This window comes from Carassius carassius, chromosome 9, assembly GCF_963082965.1.
Source record: "Carassius carassius chromosome 9, fCarCar2.1, whole genome shotgun sequence".
In the NCBI taxonomy this organism is placed as follows: Eukaryota; Metazoa; Chordata; class Actinopteri; order Cypriniformes; family Cyprinidae; genus Carassius; species Carassius carassius.
The window spans coordinates 20,112,133-20,131,650 of NC_081763.1; the positions used below are offsets into that span (position 1 = coordinate 20,112,133).

The following is a 19,518-nucleotide window of genomic DNA, read 5'->3' on the forward strand; positions in this document are numbered from 1 at the left end:
GTGTGTGTGTGTGTGCGTGTGTGTGCGTGTGTGTGTGTGTGTGTGTGTGTGTGTGTGTGTGTGTGAATCACTGGTGTGGTAATTAGCAGTAGTAGATGGCGAAGTGCTCTACAGAGTGACCCGAGAAGCCCAGCCAGTGAAATGTAAATACGTATTGATTTCCTCATCTGGCTATAAAGTCCCAGGTTGTTTGCTTTTCTAATTCTATCTCTTGCATTCTGGCGCTACAGCCTGAATAATTTATTAACTAGAAACAGCGGTGGTTTTCCCCTCTCTTAATGCAGCTATAAAAGATAGGTTTGTAGTTACAAACGCCAACACTCTTTCCATCTCTTTCCACTCACTCTAATCACATTTTTACCCTTTATATATCCTTAGAGCGCAGAAATCAGTCTGTTAGGACAGGATTAACATAGATACCGTTTGTGTGTGTTTAAGCAGCATAAATGAAAAGTGCTGTAGCCTAATTAACCTTACAGGCAGTTCTAGGTGGAACATTGCTCTTAATTCCTGTAGCAGACAGAATTCTGCAATAATTACATTAAATACATACACTAATGTTCAAAAACTGTTGGGTCGGTAAGGATGCATTAAATTGATCAAAAGTGACAATAAAGGCACTTAATATTGTTACAAAATGGATTTTGAACAGAATTTCATACACGTATAATTGATTTTTTAATTTATAATATAACAAAACATACTATGAAGCTTTTATAAACAACTTATTTTACTACAGTTTAAGAAGCTACATCAATGAACAGAGACTACAATGGTCTTGTCTCTATTAGTACTATTTATGTCTTTCTATGTGCTAGAAGTAGTAAAACAGCAGCATTGTAGACAGTGGTGATATCAGTAATATGTGTTTGCATGTGTATCTGGTAGAGAGCAGGTAGTAGGTAAAGGTGTGAATCAGTGGCAATAACATTAGCACTAGCAGTACGTGACATGAGTACCAGCAGGAAAATTCAAGCCACCACATCTTTTTTCCTTACCCTGCACCCAAAATAGATTCCACCCAAGTCAGCATCACACACGCATACCACCTAGCCACAGAAATTAATAATTCACTACTAGAACACAAGATACAGAACCATAGAGAAAGAGGAAAAACATGTGCAGGTAGTGAAGTGCAATGCTAGCCTAAGATGCAAGCAATGCCAATTAAACAACTGACAATCCACCTCTGCTACATTGTACAAGGACATACTGCACATGTCAACACTTTGAAAAACAATTATCATCAAAATCATCATGTTTTACCATCATGTCGTTCCAGGCCTGTATGACTTACTTCATCTGTGGAACATAAAAATAGGATTTTAAAGGTTTTTACTGGTTGCTCTTTTCCATGCACTGGGATTGGAGCTTTCAAGCCTCAAAAACGACACAAAAGCACATTTTAAGTATTAAAAAAAACAATAGTACAAATGGTCTGTTCCACAAACAAATGACTTCAGAAGGCATATGGACCACTTTTATACTTTTTGAAGTTCAAACACCTCAGTCCTTACACAACATGAGGGTCAGTAAAGGCAGACCATAGACCAGTGGAACTGTGCAGAGCTGTGGCCCTCTAGGAATTGAGTTTGAGACCAATGCCATAGACCAGGGGTTGGCAACCTACGGCACGCGTGCCAACAGTGGCACGCAGAGGGATAATCGCTGGCACGCAAGCAATAAGGAAAACTGTATAATGACGTACAGTTTGATGTAATAACTTCTCATAGTCACACAGCCTGTTAGGAGCTACAAATACTATTAAAGTGTGAGAATTAACTTGCATGGATGCACGTGCAAACACTGCACATACTAGGTGCTTCAGATCAAAGCCTCGGTCTAACAGCACTCGTCAATGTCAAAATCACTGAGATGGCCAATCAGATCAAAGTAGGCGGGTTTACTGTTCACAGAAGCAGAGCGCGAAGCGTCAGTTTAACGTTAAAGAGAGTGAGGTAAGATGAAGCTGCAAATCAATTAACATTAGTCAACTTTTAATAATACGTTTTACCATAGAAATGTTAAATGACCTAAAGCTATATCCAGTGATGAAAAATTTTCTGAAATATGGCCATTTTGAGAGAAAGAAAAAATAAAGGTAAATTGTCTCTCTCTGCAGACAATGAAGCGATTTTGCCCCTTTGTTGTTGAGAAATATAATGTAGCGATTCAGTATCGATTAATAAAAGTAGCGTGACAACACTCATAGGTTTATGAGCTTCTGAATGCTACTTTTTGCACAGCACGATCTCAGATCTCTGTGTGCGAGTGGTGTGTGTTGTGTGTGTGTCTGTGTGTGCACGTTCATCAATTAAAGCAGTGCATTAACGTTGATTATACGTTAAAAAAACTTTTTTTATCGTATAATAAAAAATTGTGTATGTACCGTTTAAATACAGAATTATATCGGGGTGTGGGGGGGGGGGGGGCTGTGCACACTTGGCACAGTGGTTAACCATAAAAATAAAAAATGGCACGTCATGCCGAAAAGGTTGCTGATCCCTGCCATAGACTGTAAAAAAAAAGATGGATGACGCGTCTCCACTTCCTTCCACTATAGAAAAGTGAGGCCAAAGCATCTCAGTATGGCCGCTGCCATCTTGATAAATCACATCATTTGGAGCCAGAGTATGCGCAGTAGAGATTTGTTTAGAGCCAGAGTCTGCGCAGTACTGTCATGAGGTGGAGGCGCGGTATCAAACTCTTGCCCAAACTCCTGCAGACCCAATCAACCATAAAAGACACACCATGTTTTTATATCATCAAGTTGCTAGCTAAAATCAAACTTATCACAAAAACGAACAATTGAACAACAGCGTGATAACAACTACCTTAAATGACCATGACCATATTTCGGAAAATTGTATTGGAAGTGTATTTTCTTTTCTTATTTTCATTTTGACTCAAGTCAATTTGTTTACATGGAGAGGGTGGGGTTTATGAGCTGTACTGCAGCCATCCACCAGGGGGTGATCAAAGAGCCCACAGCTCCAATTTTCAGGACTGTGAGGCACACCCAAGGCAGACAGGTTAAAAGATCTAGATTTCTCTAGATTACAGCCTTGTGCATATGGACAAGTGAGAGTGTGTCAATAACTGGGCTTTGTAGCCTCATCTGCAGCAGCAGCTGAGCAGCATTGGGCTGCAACTTTACGGATGACTACACTCATTTAGACCCAGACATTAGGAGGAATGAAACCAGCAGATTAGGCCTGGAAGGCAAACACAAACATGTACATACACACACTGCTTAGCTGAAACAAGACTTGTGCTCTTATAATCTGCAAACAGGTCTCATGCCTAAACATGACTTAAATGCCACTTTAATTTTCAGAAATGTTGTTGCACACCTTCTAAATACACATTTCCACCTTTATGTGAAAATTCAAAACCAAAATGTGGGCAGTTTAATGCAACAATGGTCCAACACAACCTAAAAACACACACATATTTATATATAAATGTATATCTTTTACAATCACGGCTATAAACTGAGACCGAAAGAGAGGGTGAGAGAGGGAGTGAGTGGCAGAGACAGAGACAGTTGTGTGAATGAATCTAGGATGACACATTTAACTCCCTGATGCCCACTGAAAGAAGGGATCTAAGATGACAAGACAATCCTATCATCCAGTCATATCCCATCATACCCACTGTTGAGACAAAGAGGAACATGTTGTGATGCTGTGAACCAGGGGAGAAGAGCTGAAGTGTCCATTGAAGCCAAAAATCAACCAACCAATGTTTAACTGAAAACCGTATGCTTACTGTAGCCTTGTGATATGTTTGCATTAAGGTGTGTCCATCTGTATGCCTCCATCCTAAATCGTTTAGACACGGACATCCTGACATCTTTAAGTCAGTGTCTCTAACCTTTTTAAAAACTTTTCTTTAAAGACTTTTCAATTCTCAGAATCTCTTTCACATTTGATTGCACGTGTCAGGGATCTGCAAGAAATGGGACCCAAATGCAGAATGAGCAGACAAGGGTATTTTATTAAAAAAAAAAACGTAGACTGGAACAGCTGGGAGAATTTGCAGTAAAACAGTTCAAACAGATGGGCAGGGCAGACAATACGGGCAGGAGGGATGACCACAGAGACAGTCCGAGATGACCACGGGCTCGAGCACAGAGGAGGCAGCTCCAGAGGAAGGGCCAGGCAGACACAGGAAACCCGTAGCTTCAAGTGAAACTCAAATGTCACCAGTCTAGTCGCCAGGTAGAGACTTATGAGACTTGACACATGAGAGAGGTGAGCTGCTTCCAGGCAGTGGGGTTCAGTGGCCAGGAAATCTGAGTGGGGGCAAGACAGGACAATACACGAAAACAAGACTAGACTCAAAACGACACGCAGACAATAGAAAACAAAGAGTGAACAAAAGGCAAAATAACCAAAACTATCCAAAGAAATAAAATCAGTTTAAAATCAAAAAGCCTGGATCCAAAAAGGAACTGCACTCTCAAACGGAGTAAATGAAACCCTAAATCAAAAAGAGAAAAAACAAAAACTAGATTAGGATGTGCACAATCAAAAAACAAAAACTAGATAGAACTAAAAGGCCAAAAAGGAACCGGAGGATATAGAATAACTAGACAAGAGATCAAAAACAACTTGAGCAAGATCAAAAAGGATAAATTCTGGCCCAAGAAACAGGTAAACACCAAAAATGAACCAGCAGAGACACAAGGAAAGAGAACCCGATATATAGAGCAGTACACATGAGGATCAGGTGAAAACAATCAAGCAGACAAGGGCTAAACAAGGGGGCATGACCAGGTGTAACAAGGAGGCGGGACAAGGGGAGCACGTGGAAGACACTAACAAAGACCGAACCATGTGCTTAGACACAAAACAAACAAAGAAACATGGAACAGAGACAAGATGGACAGGACTGTCAGGGCAGGATCCTGACAGTACCCTCCCCCCAACGGACACCCCCAGGCGTCCACACTGGGCAAAACAGTACAGGGAGATACCAACTGGGGGGGTGGTTTGGGAACAAAGCTTGGAACTCCAGGATAGCCATGAAACCTAAGGGGTGGGACTGGGAGGGAGGAAAATAATCCTGGGGAACAGTTTGAGGTGGACCAGGGAGGTTCTGGCTTATGGGATCCAAAAGGACTAGCTAATAGGGTGGGTGGGATAGGGATCTTGTTGGTGGTCCTTCTAGGGAGGTGGACTTGTTTTACTGGAGGAACCTTGGAAGTAGCCTTTATGGCCTCTGGGGCCAACTCTTGATGCGTGAAGGGCCTTGGGACAAACTCAGGTGCCATGGCCACATGGGCAGAGAGGGTGCATCCTTGGGAAAATCGTTCCGGAGATGCAAGAATGGATTCCGATACGGACTTGGAAGCACTCTCCAGGGCTTCGGAGACAGCCATTGGGCTGGACTCTGGCGTACCCTCCTGGGCTGTAAGGACAGGTACTGGGCTCGACTCTGACGAGCCCTCCTGGGCTGCAGTGTTGGATTCTAGAGGCTCCTGGACCGGCGCAGACTCTGGGGCTGGCACAGACACTGGAATGGGCTCAGAGGTTGGATTTGACACGGGCTCAGGGGGTGCCATCTCAACAGCAAACTCTGGGAACATGACATGACTTATATGATTGCCCTTCTTGGGCATGACAGGATTAACTGGTGGTTCAGGTGAAGTTACATAGACAGTCACAGATTCCTTCTCTGGGGGAGAGACAACTGGTGAAGTGGGCATCTTAGGGTGTGGTTCCACCAGGTTACATACTTCTGGGACCACTGGATATTGGACCACCTGACTAGGGTCCGCCTGGATAACAGGACTAGGGACATTCTGAATCTGGTCTTCCAAGACCCCTGGAGGTAGGGCATCCTGACTTGAGAAATCCTGGACGTCTGGACTTGGGGTCTCATGGCTTAGGCCCTCCTGGACCAGAGGACTAGCGACCTCCTGGGAGGGAATGTCGAACTGCACAACACAGGCCCTCATTTGATTTGGCTTCTGGGGTCACAGCAGTGCGTTATTGGCTGCATTTAACTTAACCACCTTAATTTTGGTTGCTGACTTGGCCACCTCTGGGATGAAAGGCCCCTTCTTTACTAACTTTGAAACAGCAGGATCTGACTTGATTGGCTCTGGAATGTCTGGGGCGGACTGAATTGGCTCTGGAATGCCTGTGGCTGGCTAGATTAACACTGGAATAACTGGAGCAGACTTCACTGACTCTGAGACAGATGCAGCATTCTGGACTGCGCTCTTCCTTCTTGCCCTATACTTCCTTGGAGTCGGAAGATGATCTGGGACTTGACTCCGTAAGGGTAAGGGAGCAGGTTGGTCTCTGCAATCTGGCTCTGGAATGACTGGAGAAGACTGGACAGACTTGGGGATTTGTTCCAGACTGTATACCTCTGGACCCACTGAATACAGGACCAACCGATTCTGGTCCTCCTGGACCACTGGAGGAGGGACCATCAGAATCAGGTCCTTTGGAACCATTGGACTCTGGGGCACCGGACTAGGACCCTCCCGGGTCAATGGACGGGCAAACTCTGGACTCAGGCCCTCTTGGCGCAGTGTGCTTGGGACCTCTGAAAGAAGAGCGTTTGGCTGCACAATGGGTGCCCTCCTCTTCTTAAATCTTTAAGGGCTCAAATGTGCATGACTTTCAGCTTCTGGGGTGATTTCAACACTTTGAATCAACTTTGGACTGACTGGCGTGGGCACGACCGGCTCTAGACTGACTGGCGTGGGCATGACCGGCTCTGGCGTGGGCACGACCGGCTCTGGCGTGGCAAGGGCAGATCTAACTGGCTCTGCTACTGATGCAGCGTTCTGGGCAGCTCTCTTCCTCCTCAGTCTACGCTTCAACGTAGGAGACGGAATAGGGTCTTGAATTTGACTCGGCATGGGAGGGAAGGTGGCATGGTCCCTGCAGGCGGACTCTGGGGGTGTAAGAATCTGCCAGTCCTTACGATGGTGCAAATATTTAGAAAATGTCCAATAATCTATGCCTCTTAGTTGCTCCATCTCCCATTGTGGTAGGGGATCATCCAAGCAGAGATTAAACGCCTCCTTTAGAGTGGAGTCCGGATACTCCAAGCCCCTTGCCATGGTCCAGAAAAACTGGGCAAATGAAACAACCTCCCGCCCCTGCTGGCGGAGCGATGCCACTGCCTGTTGGAGTGCCAGTCTCCCCTTAGCGGTACTGGGAGGAACAATACGGATGCTCATTGCTGGGTCCCGAGATGGCTGGTTCGTTCTGTCGGGGATCTGCAAGAAATGGGACCCAAATGCAGAATGAGCAGACGAGGGTATTTTCTTAACAAAACGTAGACTGGAACAGCTGGGGGTATTTGCAGTGAAACCGTTCAAACAGATGGGCAGGGCAGACAATACGGGCAGGAGGGATGACCACAGAGACAGTCCGAGATGACCACGGGCTCGAGCACAGAGGCAGCTCCAGAGGAAGGGCCAGGCAGACACAGGAAACCCGTAGCTTCAAGTGAAACTCAAATGTCACCAGTCTAGTCGCCAGGTAGAAACTTATGAGACTTGACACGTGAGAGAGGTGAGCTGCTTCCAGGCAGTGGGGTTCAGTGGCCAGGAAATCTGAGTGGGGGCAAGACAGGACAATACACGAAAACAAGACTAGACTCAAAACGACACACAGACAATAGAAAACAAAGAGTGAACAAAAGGCAAAATAACCAAAACTATCCAAAGAAATAAATCAGTTTAAAAACAAAAAGCCAGGATCCAAAAAGGAACTGCACTCTCAAACTGAGTAAATGAAACCCTAAATCAAAAATAAAAATAAAACAAAAACTAGATTAGGATGTGCACAATCAAAAAACAAGAACTAAATAGAACTAAAAGGCCAAAAAGGAACCGAGGATATAGAATAACTAGACAAGAGATCAAAAACAACTTGAGCAAGATCAAAAGGATAAATTCTGGCCCAAGAAACAGGTAAACACCAAAAACGAACCAGCAGAGACACAAGGAAAGAGAACCCGATATATAGAGCAGTACACATGAGGATCAGGTGAAAACAATCAAGCAGACAAGGGCTAAACAAGGGGGCGTGACCAGGTGTAACAAGGAGGTGGGACAAGGGGAGCACGTGGCAGACACGAACAAAGACAGAACCATGTGCTTAGACACAAAACAAACAAAGAAACATGGAACAGAGACAAGATGGACAGGACTGTCAGGGCAGGATCCTGACAGCACGTGTATATCCAGATATATAAATACTTGTGCATTTGTCATTATTAACATTTTCTTTTAAATATGTCTGTATAGTTTATATTGTTTTAGTACATCAAGTTAAACTAAATTAAAATTAAAAATGTTTCCTTGGCAGCTATATAAAAATTTTATTTTATTTTAATATTTTTTTATATTAATAGAAATTTGTATGGTTTTGGTTTAAGTTAACTATAATAAACCTACATATAGTCTACATAAAAAAAAGTATAATAATAATAAATAATGAACAACAATGTCAACGATGTGTTTGTGTTTCACACCTGTATGTTGGCCACTTCAACCTTGTAAATAACACTTAGGCCTGCTTTCACAGACAGGGCTTAGGTTAAGCCAGGATTAAGCCATAGTTCAATTCGGACAAACAATTACACAAAATGTATTATTCAGCTCGAAGCCAATCAGTGGATGTGTCAAATACATCTGTGCAAATATACAACTACGAAAACACATCAGATGTAAGTTATTATAAAGTGTTACGTAAACATGAACTGCCAAGAAGTATCAATACTTCTTGGCAGAAGTATGGTGTTGGCGCAGTGGATAAGACACATGCCTTTGGTGTGAGAGACCCGGGTTCGAATCCACTGTGAGACACCAATGTGTCCCTGAGCAAGACACTTAACCTCTAGTTGCTCCAGAGGCATGCGACCTCTGACATATATAGCAATTGTAAGTCACTTTGGATAAAAGCGTCAGCTAAATGAATAAAAATGTAAAAATCAATACTACAATCCAGCCTGTACACATAATACATAACCACTTTACATTTGTGTCTGTGGCCCATCTGTATGCTTACAACAGAGGACTGGCTCCAAGGGGGCAGAAGAGCGGGAGGAAAGGAGAACATGCCATTGACAAGCGCTCTTTCAGTCCACCACTGTTATTTTTAGCCTGACAGGAACCTCGAAACAGGGGAGAGCAAGAGACATACATGTGATAAAGAAAAAATAGGTTTGATATGTCAGAAAACATGTAATTTAGTGTGTACATACCAGATTGTACCATAATTCTTTGAAACACTGAAACACTATTGGTAGACCTGGATCTGTCAGCACCTGCTAATACACAAAACTAGCTTGATTCTAGTGCTGGCATTGATCATCAACAGTAGAGGAGGAGGAATTTAGAGAGAAAGGGAAAGAAAAAGGAGAATAAATAATTCAAATTCCGCAGACTTGTCTCTACACATGGAAGAAACTGCTCACGACTCACGACAACGTCTTTCTATCAGTCTGTCTCCCTCTGGTGTTCACTCTACCACTCTTTCTGCCTTCTCCTTCAACTCATCTGTTTATAGCACAGTGCATTTTATATTATTCATTTCTCATTATTTTCTATCTGTCATTCTTGGGTGGAAAACTAGACTTGATGGTTGAGTTCAAAACTTTCAATCGACTTATTTGTGGTTGAAAACATTCATGTGCCTCTCTTACTTCAAGGAGACCAAAGGAACAAACATGTTTCCTTAATAAAATTACATTTCTTGACTTTTTTGAGAGAGAACTGAACACATATTTAGGGTCTCTTTGGGCAGATGCGCATATCTTTTTGCACTCCATATGGGCTACAGTTTCATAGTCGTCAATGAAACTAAAATAGAAAACACAGGTATAAGGTTACATTCCATTTACAGTGCAGAGAGACAGACGGCCCATAAGAGTAGAGAGGCTGAGACAATGTAGGAATCGCAAATGTCTTTTTAGACTTTCATTATCTCTGTAAAGAAGGTGAAAGAATGGTTTCAATGTTTGGCAACCATAAACTGAGTTTAACATTTCATCTAATCATGTGACACATTCTTTCATACTTCTGCAATTCATAATCACAAGGCCTCATTAGATGTTTACATGAGATAAATCAGAAGAATGAGGCTAATGGAAAGAGAGGCTTTCAGGCCACTGAAAGCTCTGGCAGATCAAAATACAGTGTCAAAAGAGAAGTGTGTGTGGGTGCGATTCTGTGCACATTTAATGATTTTAAATGCTTAGAGGTCTATAAGAAAAGGCAGAGAGTGAACTTCTGGAGTCTGCCTTTTTTTCTGCAGCTAAAGATTTGTTTATATAAAACACTAAGCTTCAGTAAACCATTAAAGGTGAAACATGGTCTTTTCATGACATGCCAAGTCAAAAATACATGATTCAATGTATCTGCTCAATGGTTGCACACTTATAAAATGTTTAAAACCAACATTTATTATTAGTTATTTAACACTGAATAAGTAAATTCTTCATCAAATGCAATATATATTCTAACAGCATGCGATTTTAGAAGTAGCCAACTCTATGTCGCTCTTCTCCACTCAAATACACCATTCCAGAAAAGCTTTCAATCTGTGTGCTGCTTTATTTTCTGAACATTTTGTTGCCATAAACCAATGAGGTAACTAGCCAAATTTTGTCTGAAATGCAAAAACAATGTCATGGTCACGCTGTATTTAACATCAGCACTGATGTGATTATCTGCGGCCTTGTGATACTGATTTAACAATTTCCAATTCTCTCTATTCTCATCTCTCTTTTTGTCTTCAAATATAAGGTTTATTAGGTGCACTATGAAAGATGCAAGTGCATATATCTCGTATTCTCCAGTAGCTCTTAGAATATGGGAAATGGTGGCTTTCCCCCTCCCCTCACCTCCTCTTTTCACCATCGCTTTCTCTCGAATGAGACCGAGCTGAGAGACTGCCCATGCTGACATCAGCAAGCCTCCGCGAGCCACAGCGCCGCCCGTTATCGTCACACAGCACCGCTCACCTCACGGGCGTACGTAACACACCGAGCACACACCAGATAGCCTATAGACTAGATTCATTTTGCCACCGAAATAACTTGACAAATGAACGCCTGAAAATATTCTAATGAAACGTCTGCCATCAAATCACCAGCTTGCTCGCGTTTTTCTTCAAAACTTTCATTAACCCAGCAGTAACCTGATTCGTGTTTTAAGACATTTTCAGGTGACCTTACATATTGCCACACTCAAGTGCACTATAGCCTACCTGCATCTGGAGGCCTCAGGGTACTCACTGAGGGGGGTTAAAAGGATATGGCCATTCGGTGATCTTTTTGGCGTATTTTCTCACAAAGTTGTCCTCACTGAAGATGAACAGAGATCGGTTGACAGTGAAGCAGTTTTGCCGCACTGGTATGGGGTTGTAGAGGGCCATAGTTCTGGCTCGCTGGGCCATTGACTGCTTGTACATTCTCTGACCCGGCGGGCCCCCCTGTCTGCTACCGCCGCGGCCGGGGCCCCCTTGAGCGTGTCCCGGGCCTCCGCCATACCTGGACGGCACCTCGTTTTCGAACCGAGCCATTCTATAGACACCAAATGGCAGTCTTCAGCAAGCAGGAAAAAAGGGGACGAATATTCAACGCGACCACACCACATTACATCCCATCTGCTTCAGAACTTCATACGTGTATAACTGGAGTACACATTTGTCTTCATGCCTTTAATGTGATGTTGCGCTCCAGGAGACGATGGTAAGATTTTAAACAAACAAAGAATAAAACAAACAAAAAACAAATAAAATTTGAAATAAATAAATAAATAAAATCGTGCCTTATATTTTATAGTTCACAGGTTCGTTGCCCACTTCAAACACACAAAATGGTCCATCGTCATCTCGTTTTATGTCCAAAATCAACATATTTCCACGGCCATGTAATTCTTGGGTAAATCTCTCGTTTTCTGTGGCTCCATCCTCATATTTCCCAGAACTGTTTTCACTCCAGTGCTTCTCCTTTAAAATTCAGATTGCAGTTATCATAGCTACAATCGTTTATACGATCTAGGTGTGATAACCAAGTGAACCAAAATGAAAACATTTAAAATAATCGTTTGAGTTCAGTTTTAACTGTACGTTGTGATGATTACAGCAACCTATTTAAAATGGGGAAATATGATAATGTTGTGATTATTTATTTATTTCGCAACATCCGCAATATTTGGCACGGTGTAGCTATAATCTGCCTTCGGTCACTTCGCGATCACGTTTACTCGCATGTCTTTGCATCTCAGCTACAGAAATGTGCGATAACCGATGTACATTCTGTTTTCCTCTTCTTTACGACACAGGTAGCCTAATTATTCGGATGCAAAAACAGATCATCACAAGTATAGATTGATTTTTGTGTGTGTGTGTGTGGCTCACTGGTAAGGTGTCATCCTTTTCGCAAGACCCATCACCGGCATTACAGTGCAAAAGAACCAATCCAACCGTGATAAAATCCTATGAAGGAGCACACAGTGACAGAAAGTAGAAGCATCAATCGCGAGGGGACAGCGGCGACATCTCTGTGTTCCCATCGCCGCTTCTGTTCCCCTGCACTGGGCTCTGGGCCGCCCTGGATCTGTTCATCTTCACCGAATGTAAGGGCAATCCGTTCGTGAGAACACTCAGATCCCTCTATTCCTTAATTCTGCCAATGTTGAGCTGTCTGTTAGCCTCGTTACTCTCCGTCAAGCGCCCCTGAGGAAAAAAAGAGGGGGAGGAGGCAGCTGAGGACGAATGTGGGGTGGGGGCTCGCAGGATATCAGCTTGTGAAACACGAGCCGAACGAAACAGTTAGCCCGATCAGCTGGCAAGCTAAGCTATAATGAGCCGCTGATCAATTCAGCGCTTTGGCCAGTTCTTCTTGCAGCACATGACGCAAGGCGCACGCACCCCACTGATTAATTTATTCTTCTAACTCCAGTGTAGGCTACCTTCAGTCCCTACTGAATGTGTTCTCAGTCTCCGCTCACCTGCGTTTACCGCATGGAAGTCCTGTCGGCTTGTTCATATACGACACAGAGGGGTTGTGCAGTTTTAGAGATAACGAACGTAACAAACTGACAGCGCGTTGCCAGGTTATGGCTGTTTGTGCCAGTGGTCGGGATGTGCGCGCTGGGAGACAGCTGCGCATTCAAACGCGCGTCTCTCGGGAACGGCTCCGCTTTGCGAGGGCACGCAGGGCGAGGACCCACAGGCTATTCTTAGACGCAGACATTTCGGAATTAATCGAAGGAAATTTCCCATCAGTGCAGTTGACAACTCTTTCATCCAACCCATCCCATTTTCCAACAATAGTCAAAAAGTCTATGAAACCTGTAACATGTAGCCCACCTTACAGAAAAATGGTGTAAAATACTTAGATAACGATGTTACAAGCATACGGGGATGGCATTTTTGGTGACTGTATATTTTATACAAACTCTTGGTGGTCTATATGTTCGCTAATTAATGTTAATACCTACCATGTCACTTGACATAGGCCTACTGTAAAAGATAGAATAACGTGAAGCATAATGGAAAGCCACACGACGATTATAAGTTCGTCCAAATTATTCCCTCCAAAGACTGTTTTACTATCAGGGTAACACCTAACATAAAAATACATAAACATAAACAATCCAATGTGGGCGACTCTTTTTACTTGTTAAAAAAGATTGTAGGCTATTGATATTATTTTAAGTAATAGCTAATAAAAAGATGAAAATTTAAAAAATGAAACAAACACAGAATGAATCACCAATTTAAAATGTACATTAGCCATGTGATGTGTTTGAAAAAGGGGGTTGAGAGTGAATAAAGCAAGAACAATACTTTAGAAGGCGGCTGTTTGTGGCAAAAATCATTAGACCCGCGCGACCTTAACAGTGCCCACCTATCAGATAGCCTAACACGCGAAGCAGTAAACAGAGGAGGACATACAGAACTGGTACTACTAAATGCCCCATCCCATCCCAGTGTCTAAAACAAGTGGACGCAGTCGTGGTACGGCGGACAGCGCCTCTCTCCCAAGTGTAGTTTTAATCATTTATATCCCTGTCCACCTTACTGCTAAACTCCCCCTGAAAACACATTAAGAAGTACCACAATATCACATGGCCTATAGCTTCTACCGCTGCGAAATAATTATAACTTCAGGGGGGGGGGAATTGTCCTCTGGATCTCTGTTCATCTCTTGATCCTGTGCAGCATGCTGTTCACGATCTGAACCAGCACGCGTGTGATCAACCGTGTGTGATGCGTTTAGCGTCAGACCGGAAGAGCCCAGGGTCTAGAGCTCAAACAGACACCAGACACCAGCCTCCAGGCTTCAGTCAACAGATCCACAGATCCACAGCGACTGACAGACGATCGTCTCGAGCCTCTCTCTGCACAGTCAGAGAAGGGCTTGTAAACATACGTTATGGAGTAATTTCTGTGTAATTTTCGAGCTGCACACTGTTTAAGTTTGTGATTGTAAATCTATTATAAAGTAATATTGCAGATAGGCCTAACTTATACGTTTTAAAGCAAAGCAGCGAACGGTTACTTCCTAAGACATACGCGAAATCTCATTTTGCGCAAGGTAAAAGTAAGCGGTTCTGAATCATTTATAGTCAAACTTTTGTTGTTTTTGAAACGCTATTTGAAACCCAACTAAAACTTAAACAATAACCAAAATCTATTAGAACTAAATCTGTTTGACAATTGTAGCCTACTATTTAAACCCCTTCTCAGCCTTTGGTTTGGGCGTTTGCATTAATGACACCTCAACCTTATGCAAGAGCACCGAGCCAACGACAGAAACGACACTCAGTCGCACGTCAAAGCAGCTGTCCATGGTTCTGAAACATTGCACACAACCATGGATCTTATTCCTGAACTAAATATAACAAATAACCAGGTTATACAAAATATAAACATGCAACAACTGCAATGTAAACATCTTTCAGAACAGAACATTTGCTTCATGTAAAGGCAATTTGGTTCTACAAAAACAAAATTATATTACAAATATATAAAACAAGAGTGGTGTATTTGCAACAAATTCTTACCCAAATGTTAATAAGCAATTACCACTAATACCAGCCAATTGTTAGGCTACAGTTGTTGCAGATAAGTGTGTGGAAAGATTGTGAATTATATCCTGCTTACCTGCAATGTGCTAGCTTTATGATTTTATAGAATTATCTTCAAATTATTCCAAGTGAACAAACTTGAGAAGTGGTGAGTCAGAGCTCTAAACTGTGGCCTAAAGTCATTAATCAACCTATGAGCAGAGAGAGGGGGGAAAACATGCAAATTAAATGCTATATAAAGAATGCCTCTCTACAGTAATGTAATCTAACACCCGCAAACACAAAACAAACCTGGACCTCATTATCTCTTGAAAATCAAAACAAAGCCAATTTAGTGACTGTCTGACCCAGTCCATCAGCTCCTACCCCATAAAAACCCTGATTGAGACAAATCCTGCTCATCATCCTGACAGCTGCCTCTATACAAGAATTTTGCACAGATATAACATAGCTAAAAGACATTTAAACATCAACACATTTTAGACAACACAAGTGAAGGGTTTCGCTTAGTGTTACTGGGCCCAGCAAACAGTTTTTGCCATTTAGAAGATAATGAAAGTGAAAAGAGTGTATATGTTTATCTAATTAAGTTATTCTTGTGTTAACACTAATCATCTTAATGAATAGTTTCTTTATATTGTACATGTTTATGTATTGATTATGAATACAGTCTCAGTGGTGGAGCTATATTCTGTGATGTGTCAGCCTTGTCACACAGTTGGGGTTCAAAAGGCGATTGCTTTTGAATGCCAGAGACTCTCTCCTGCTGTCAAGCAGAAACAACCCTCCCTTAGTGCATTATTAAAGCACGCCACACTAATATAACACAGCAGCACACAGAAAGCACACCAGCCAAAGAAAGAGAGAAGTCAATAAGATGTCTCACTGCACTGCTCTACAGAGGAAAAATGAGCTGCACATTTTGCCAAAATTGAGTTGTAAGTAAATTCTGGTCTCTTAGACTATGATTTATTCTGTGACAGACTAGTGTGGCACAGCTATGCTCAAATTCAGAGAAGATGTGGTGTGAGAATTGTCATCAAATCAATCGAAATTCAATCAAGTGTTCAGTGCTCCCATAAAACTGTCACATGTCAATTTCGCAAAACAAATGCAACAACATAATGCATCAGTTTGAATGTGTGCATTCAGTGATTGCATGCATATAATGGTGATAAAGAGATGTTAAAAATGTGAACATACACACACACACAGTGCCAATCAAGAATTCTGAAGTAATGTTGCTGTGTATTTGTAGCAGAAGCTAAACTCAGTGACTTATAAAATTGAATAATTCATAAACAACATGTATACCAGGTTCTCTGCTCCTTATTTAACCTTATCTTCCAGATATAAATCTGGTCAGTGCAACGGGCCACAACATATCACCCCTCTGTACTGTATGTTAGGGTGTCAGATGCAATAACCATGTACTAGAGAAAATAAGAGAGTTGAACACATAAATGCTTTGTGTGTTTTTAAGGGCGCATTTAGAGGTTCATTTCCATTTATATTCTTAATACTGTAAACTATTAAAATGAAAACACAAATAATAGACACTGTTTCGGCACAGGTAAGAGACAAAGATACTAGACTGTGGGAGAGCTTAAAGTGGGCCGTCATTTTCTGAGCAGAGTGTTTTATTTGGGGAAGAGCCTGATGTAGGTACAATACATTTTTAAACAGTGTAGAATTATTAAAAGCCCCAGTGCTTGACAAAACATCCATTCATTTCTTTTTCAGTGCCTCTAACCCTCTACTAAGACAGTCTCATTAACTGCACCAACAGTAGATTAGCAAACAGACAATTTCTGGATAAACATGTTAATTTAACATTTTGACAATCTGTCAGGAACTATTGTGCAATTAATGTCTCAGTGTTGCAAGAAATAAATAGTAAAAATCATCAAATTCTGAAAAGGCTAGTAATAGACATACATTTGCAATGTATTTGTTAATCTATTTACAGCACTTGAACATTGAGTGGTTGTAAACTGCTCCAAACAGCTAGTAAGTAGGCCAGCATCTTCACACAGTGACAGAACTGTGTAATCACAATATGCTTTCACTCATCTCACATACTTTCTTTTTGCTCTGCTTCCCTTACATGATTCCCAAGCTGTGGAGTGCCTCTTTTCCACTCAAATCCAAACATTTCTGCTACATCTGTGGTTCCCATCATTTTAAAGGGATAGTTCACCCAAAAATGAAAATTCTGTCATCATTTATTCCCCCTCATCTTTTTTCAATCTATATGACTTTAATTATCGTTTGGAACTTAAAGGACGATATTCTGAGAAATGTCTTTGTGTTTTTTGTGTCCATACAATGGAAGTAACCGAAACCTTCTTCAAAACTCTCTCTGTGCCCTCCTCCTTGTACCTCTCCAGCAGGAAATCAAACTTATTTATGAATTCTGTATTTGCATCACAATCAAATGAGCATTTTATTGTCACTTGACATACAGTCTGAATCTTAGAGGCTTAAATGATTTCCTGTGTTCTTTAGATCAGATGCTGTCAATCATGAAGCCTATTGAGAAAAGACTTGCTTGCAGGAGGACAGGTTTGGAGGGCAGCCAGACAGACCTCTCAGGAAGTGAGATGAATATGTTGATGTGTTTGTCTGTACGTGTATGTATGTAGCCTACATGTTCAGCTCTAGTGTTGATTTCTCCTTGTGAATTGACCCTTCTTAAGCCCCGCCTTAAGAATGTTGCTGACCTATCTTAGACCTTCTGCTGTTTGTTTTTCTTCTTTTTTGTAATGTAAGTCTATGGAGGATCTGTTTCCTGGGTTAGAGTAAATACTAAAGTAACAAAAATATGGTATAACATTGTTTCCCTTTGTGTTCACAGTTGTGTTCCCTAATGCTATTAATCAGGGTTGCAAAAAGGCGAGACAATTCCAGTAAATTTCCAAAACTTTCGAGATTTTGGAAACTTTTGGAAATTGTCCATCCCTTTGCAACCCTAATTGTAATAGCTTTTAAATTAGGATGTTTTTTTTTTTAATTGACTGAAAAATTGTTGTCTCAATTATAATTAGCAGTTTCTGCTGTTTTGAATTACGTTATTACTAAATTTCACAATTTCTTTTAAAAACAGCAGATAAAAATACTTTTCATCCTTTTCAACGATTTATTTAAACCAGGGGTACTTTTTACCACTTCATGAGCACAATTTACTGAAAATAATGCTATTCAAAGAAGTCTGGTTCATTTCTATAGAAAGATTGTAAATCTGCTTTGCGTTAGGAAGTCACCAAAGGGACAATGTTTCGCAAAAGGTAAATTATATTTTCGGAATGTTCAAATGTAAAACTGATTGTAAATGGATCTCATCTAAAGTTGCCTCTAAAAGTGATTTAAAGTTTGTAAAGAAATTCTCCCTCTGATATGTAGAAAATACTAAGCTAATGTGTAATATAAACCAGTACATATCTGCCACAAAAAACACCAATAAACTATTCTGAGACTGTGCTCGGAGTTATTTCAGGCTTTGTGATCTTCTAATCTTTGCTGTATTGGCTACAGCATTGATATATTGCACATTCCCCAGAGCCATGTATCAGCACTCAATGTCTACTGCCTGTAAATCTTACTTACTTACAGACTGTTTAATGCCCGCTTACTGCCACAAACAGCACTGCCTGACCATTACAATTACAAATAATTACCATCATTACAGTCTTGCGGGCTAATTGATGAGAGAAACCAGTCAATGTGGTTTTGTGTGTGTGTGTGTGTGTGTGTGTGGAGGGAGACGGGGGGGGGGGGGGGGGTAATCGTACATGTTAGGAGGAAATCAAAAGAATATGCGTTAGTTTGCCCCATAAATAACGGTTTTTATTTTCATCTTTATCTACTGTATCAAAGCAAGCAATAGCAGAGAAGGACTTTGGCAATAGTCATGTGGTGCAATCTAGTGTTGAAAAGTGGAACTGCAATTACATAGAATTTATCGTCACTAGAATAGAACGTTCTTTACTCACTGTATTACTGGAAACAACATATGAAACTCGTTTACGTGTATTTGTAGCCGCATGCATCATCGTTTACTAAATACATTTTTAAACTAATTTAAATATATTTTTTTGTTGTAAATTGGAGTTAGCCTACATTTAGCATTTTATTGGATCATTATTGCTTCTTGCACTCACGTCTTCCCATAAAATTGTATTTTGAGCACTCTATAATGCTGGGCTGAAGCGATTTCAACCAATAATACTTCAAGTCCCAGAAATCTAAGCTAATTCAAAATGGCGCCCTGTCAGTGACAGTAGTGACGCTGGTACGCTAGTGGATATTTAAGTGTGACAATATGTCCTCGATATAATGACTCTACTAATTAGAGCATCGAAACAAGTACAGAGAAAATATTTCCAAAATTCCTTATTGTATAGGTTTTCATCGGAAAGCTCGGCTTTATGAAAAGGGCC

The 19,518-nt window shown here is 41.4% G+C and overlaps 1 protein-coding gene across 14 annotated transcripts in view; it reads right to left on the minus strand.

Moving 5' to 3' along the window:
* Positions 1-12,964, minus strand: part of LOC132149235 (voltage-dependent P/Q-type calcium channel subunit alpha-1A-like) — a 98,438-nt gene extending 85,474 nt beyond the window's left edge. For 5 of the 14 annotated variants that reach the window (XM_059558284.1, XM_059558283.1, XM_059558290.1 and 2 more), the window contains exons 1-2: positions 12,402-12,959; positions 11,296-11,562 (exon numbers count right to left, since the gene is read on the minus strand). In XM_059558284.1, the coding sequence (XP_059414267.1) occupies positions 11,296-11,562; positions 12,402-12,556 (422 nt within the window). In that variant the 5' untranslated portion in view covers positions 12,557-12,959. Of the gene's footprint in view, positions 1-11,295; positions 11,563-12,401 lie in introns of all 14 variants that reach the window. The other 9 variants (XM_059558296.1, XM_059558291.1, XM_059558294.1 and 6 more) reach the window with 5 other exon arrangements.
* Between the last annotated feature and the right edge of the window lie 6,554 nt (positions 12,965-19,518).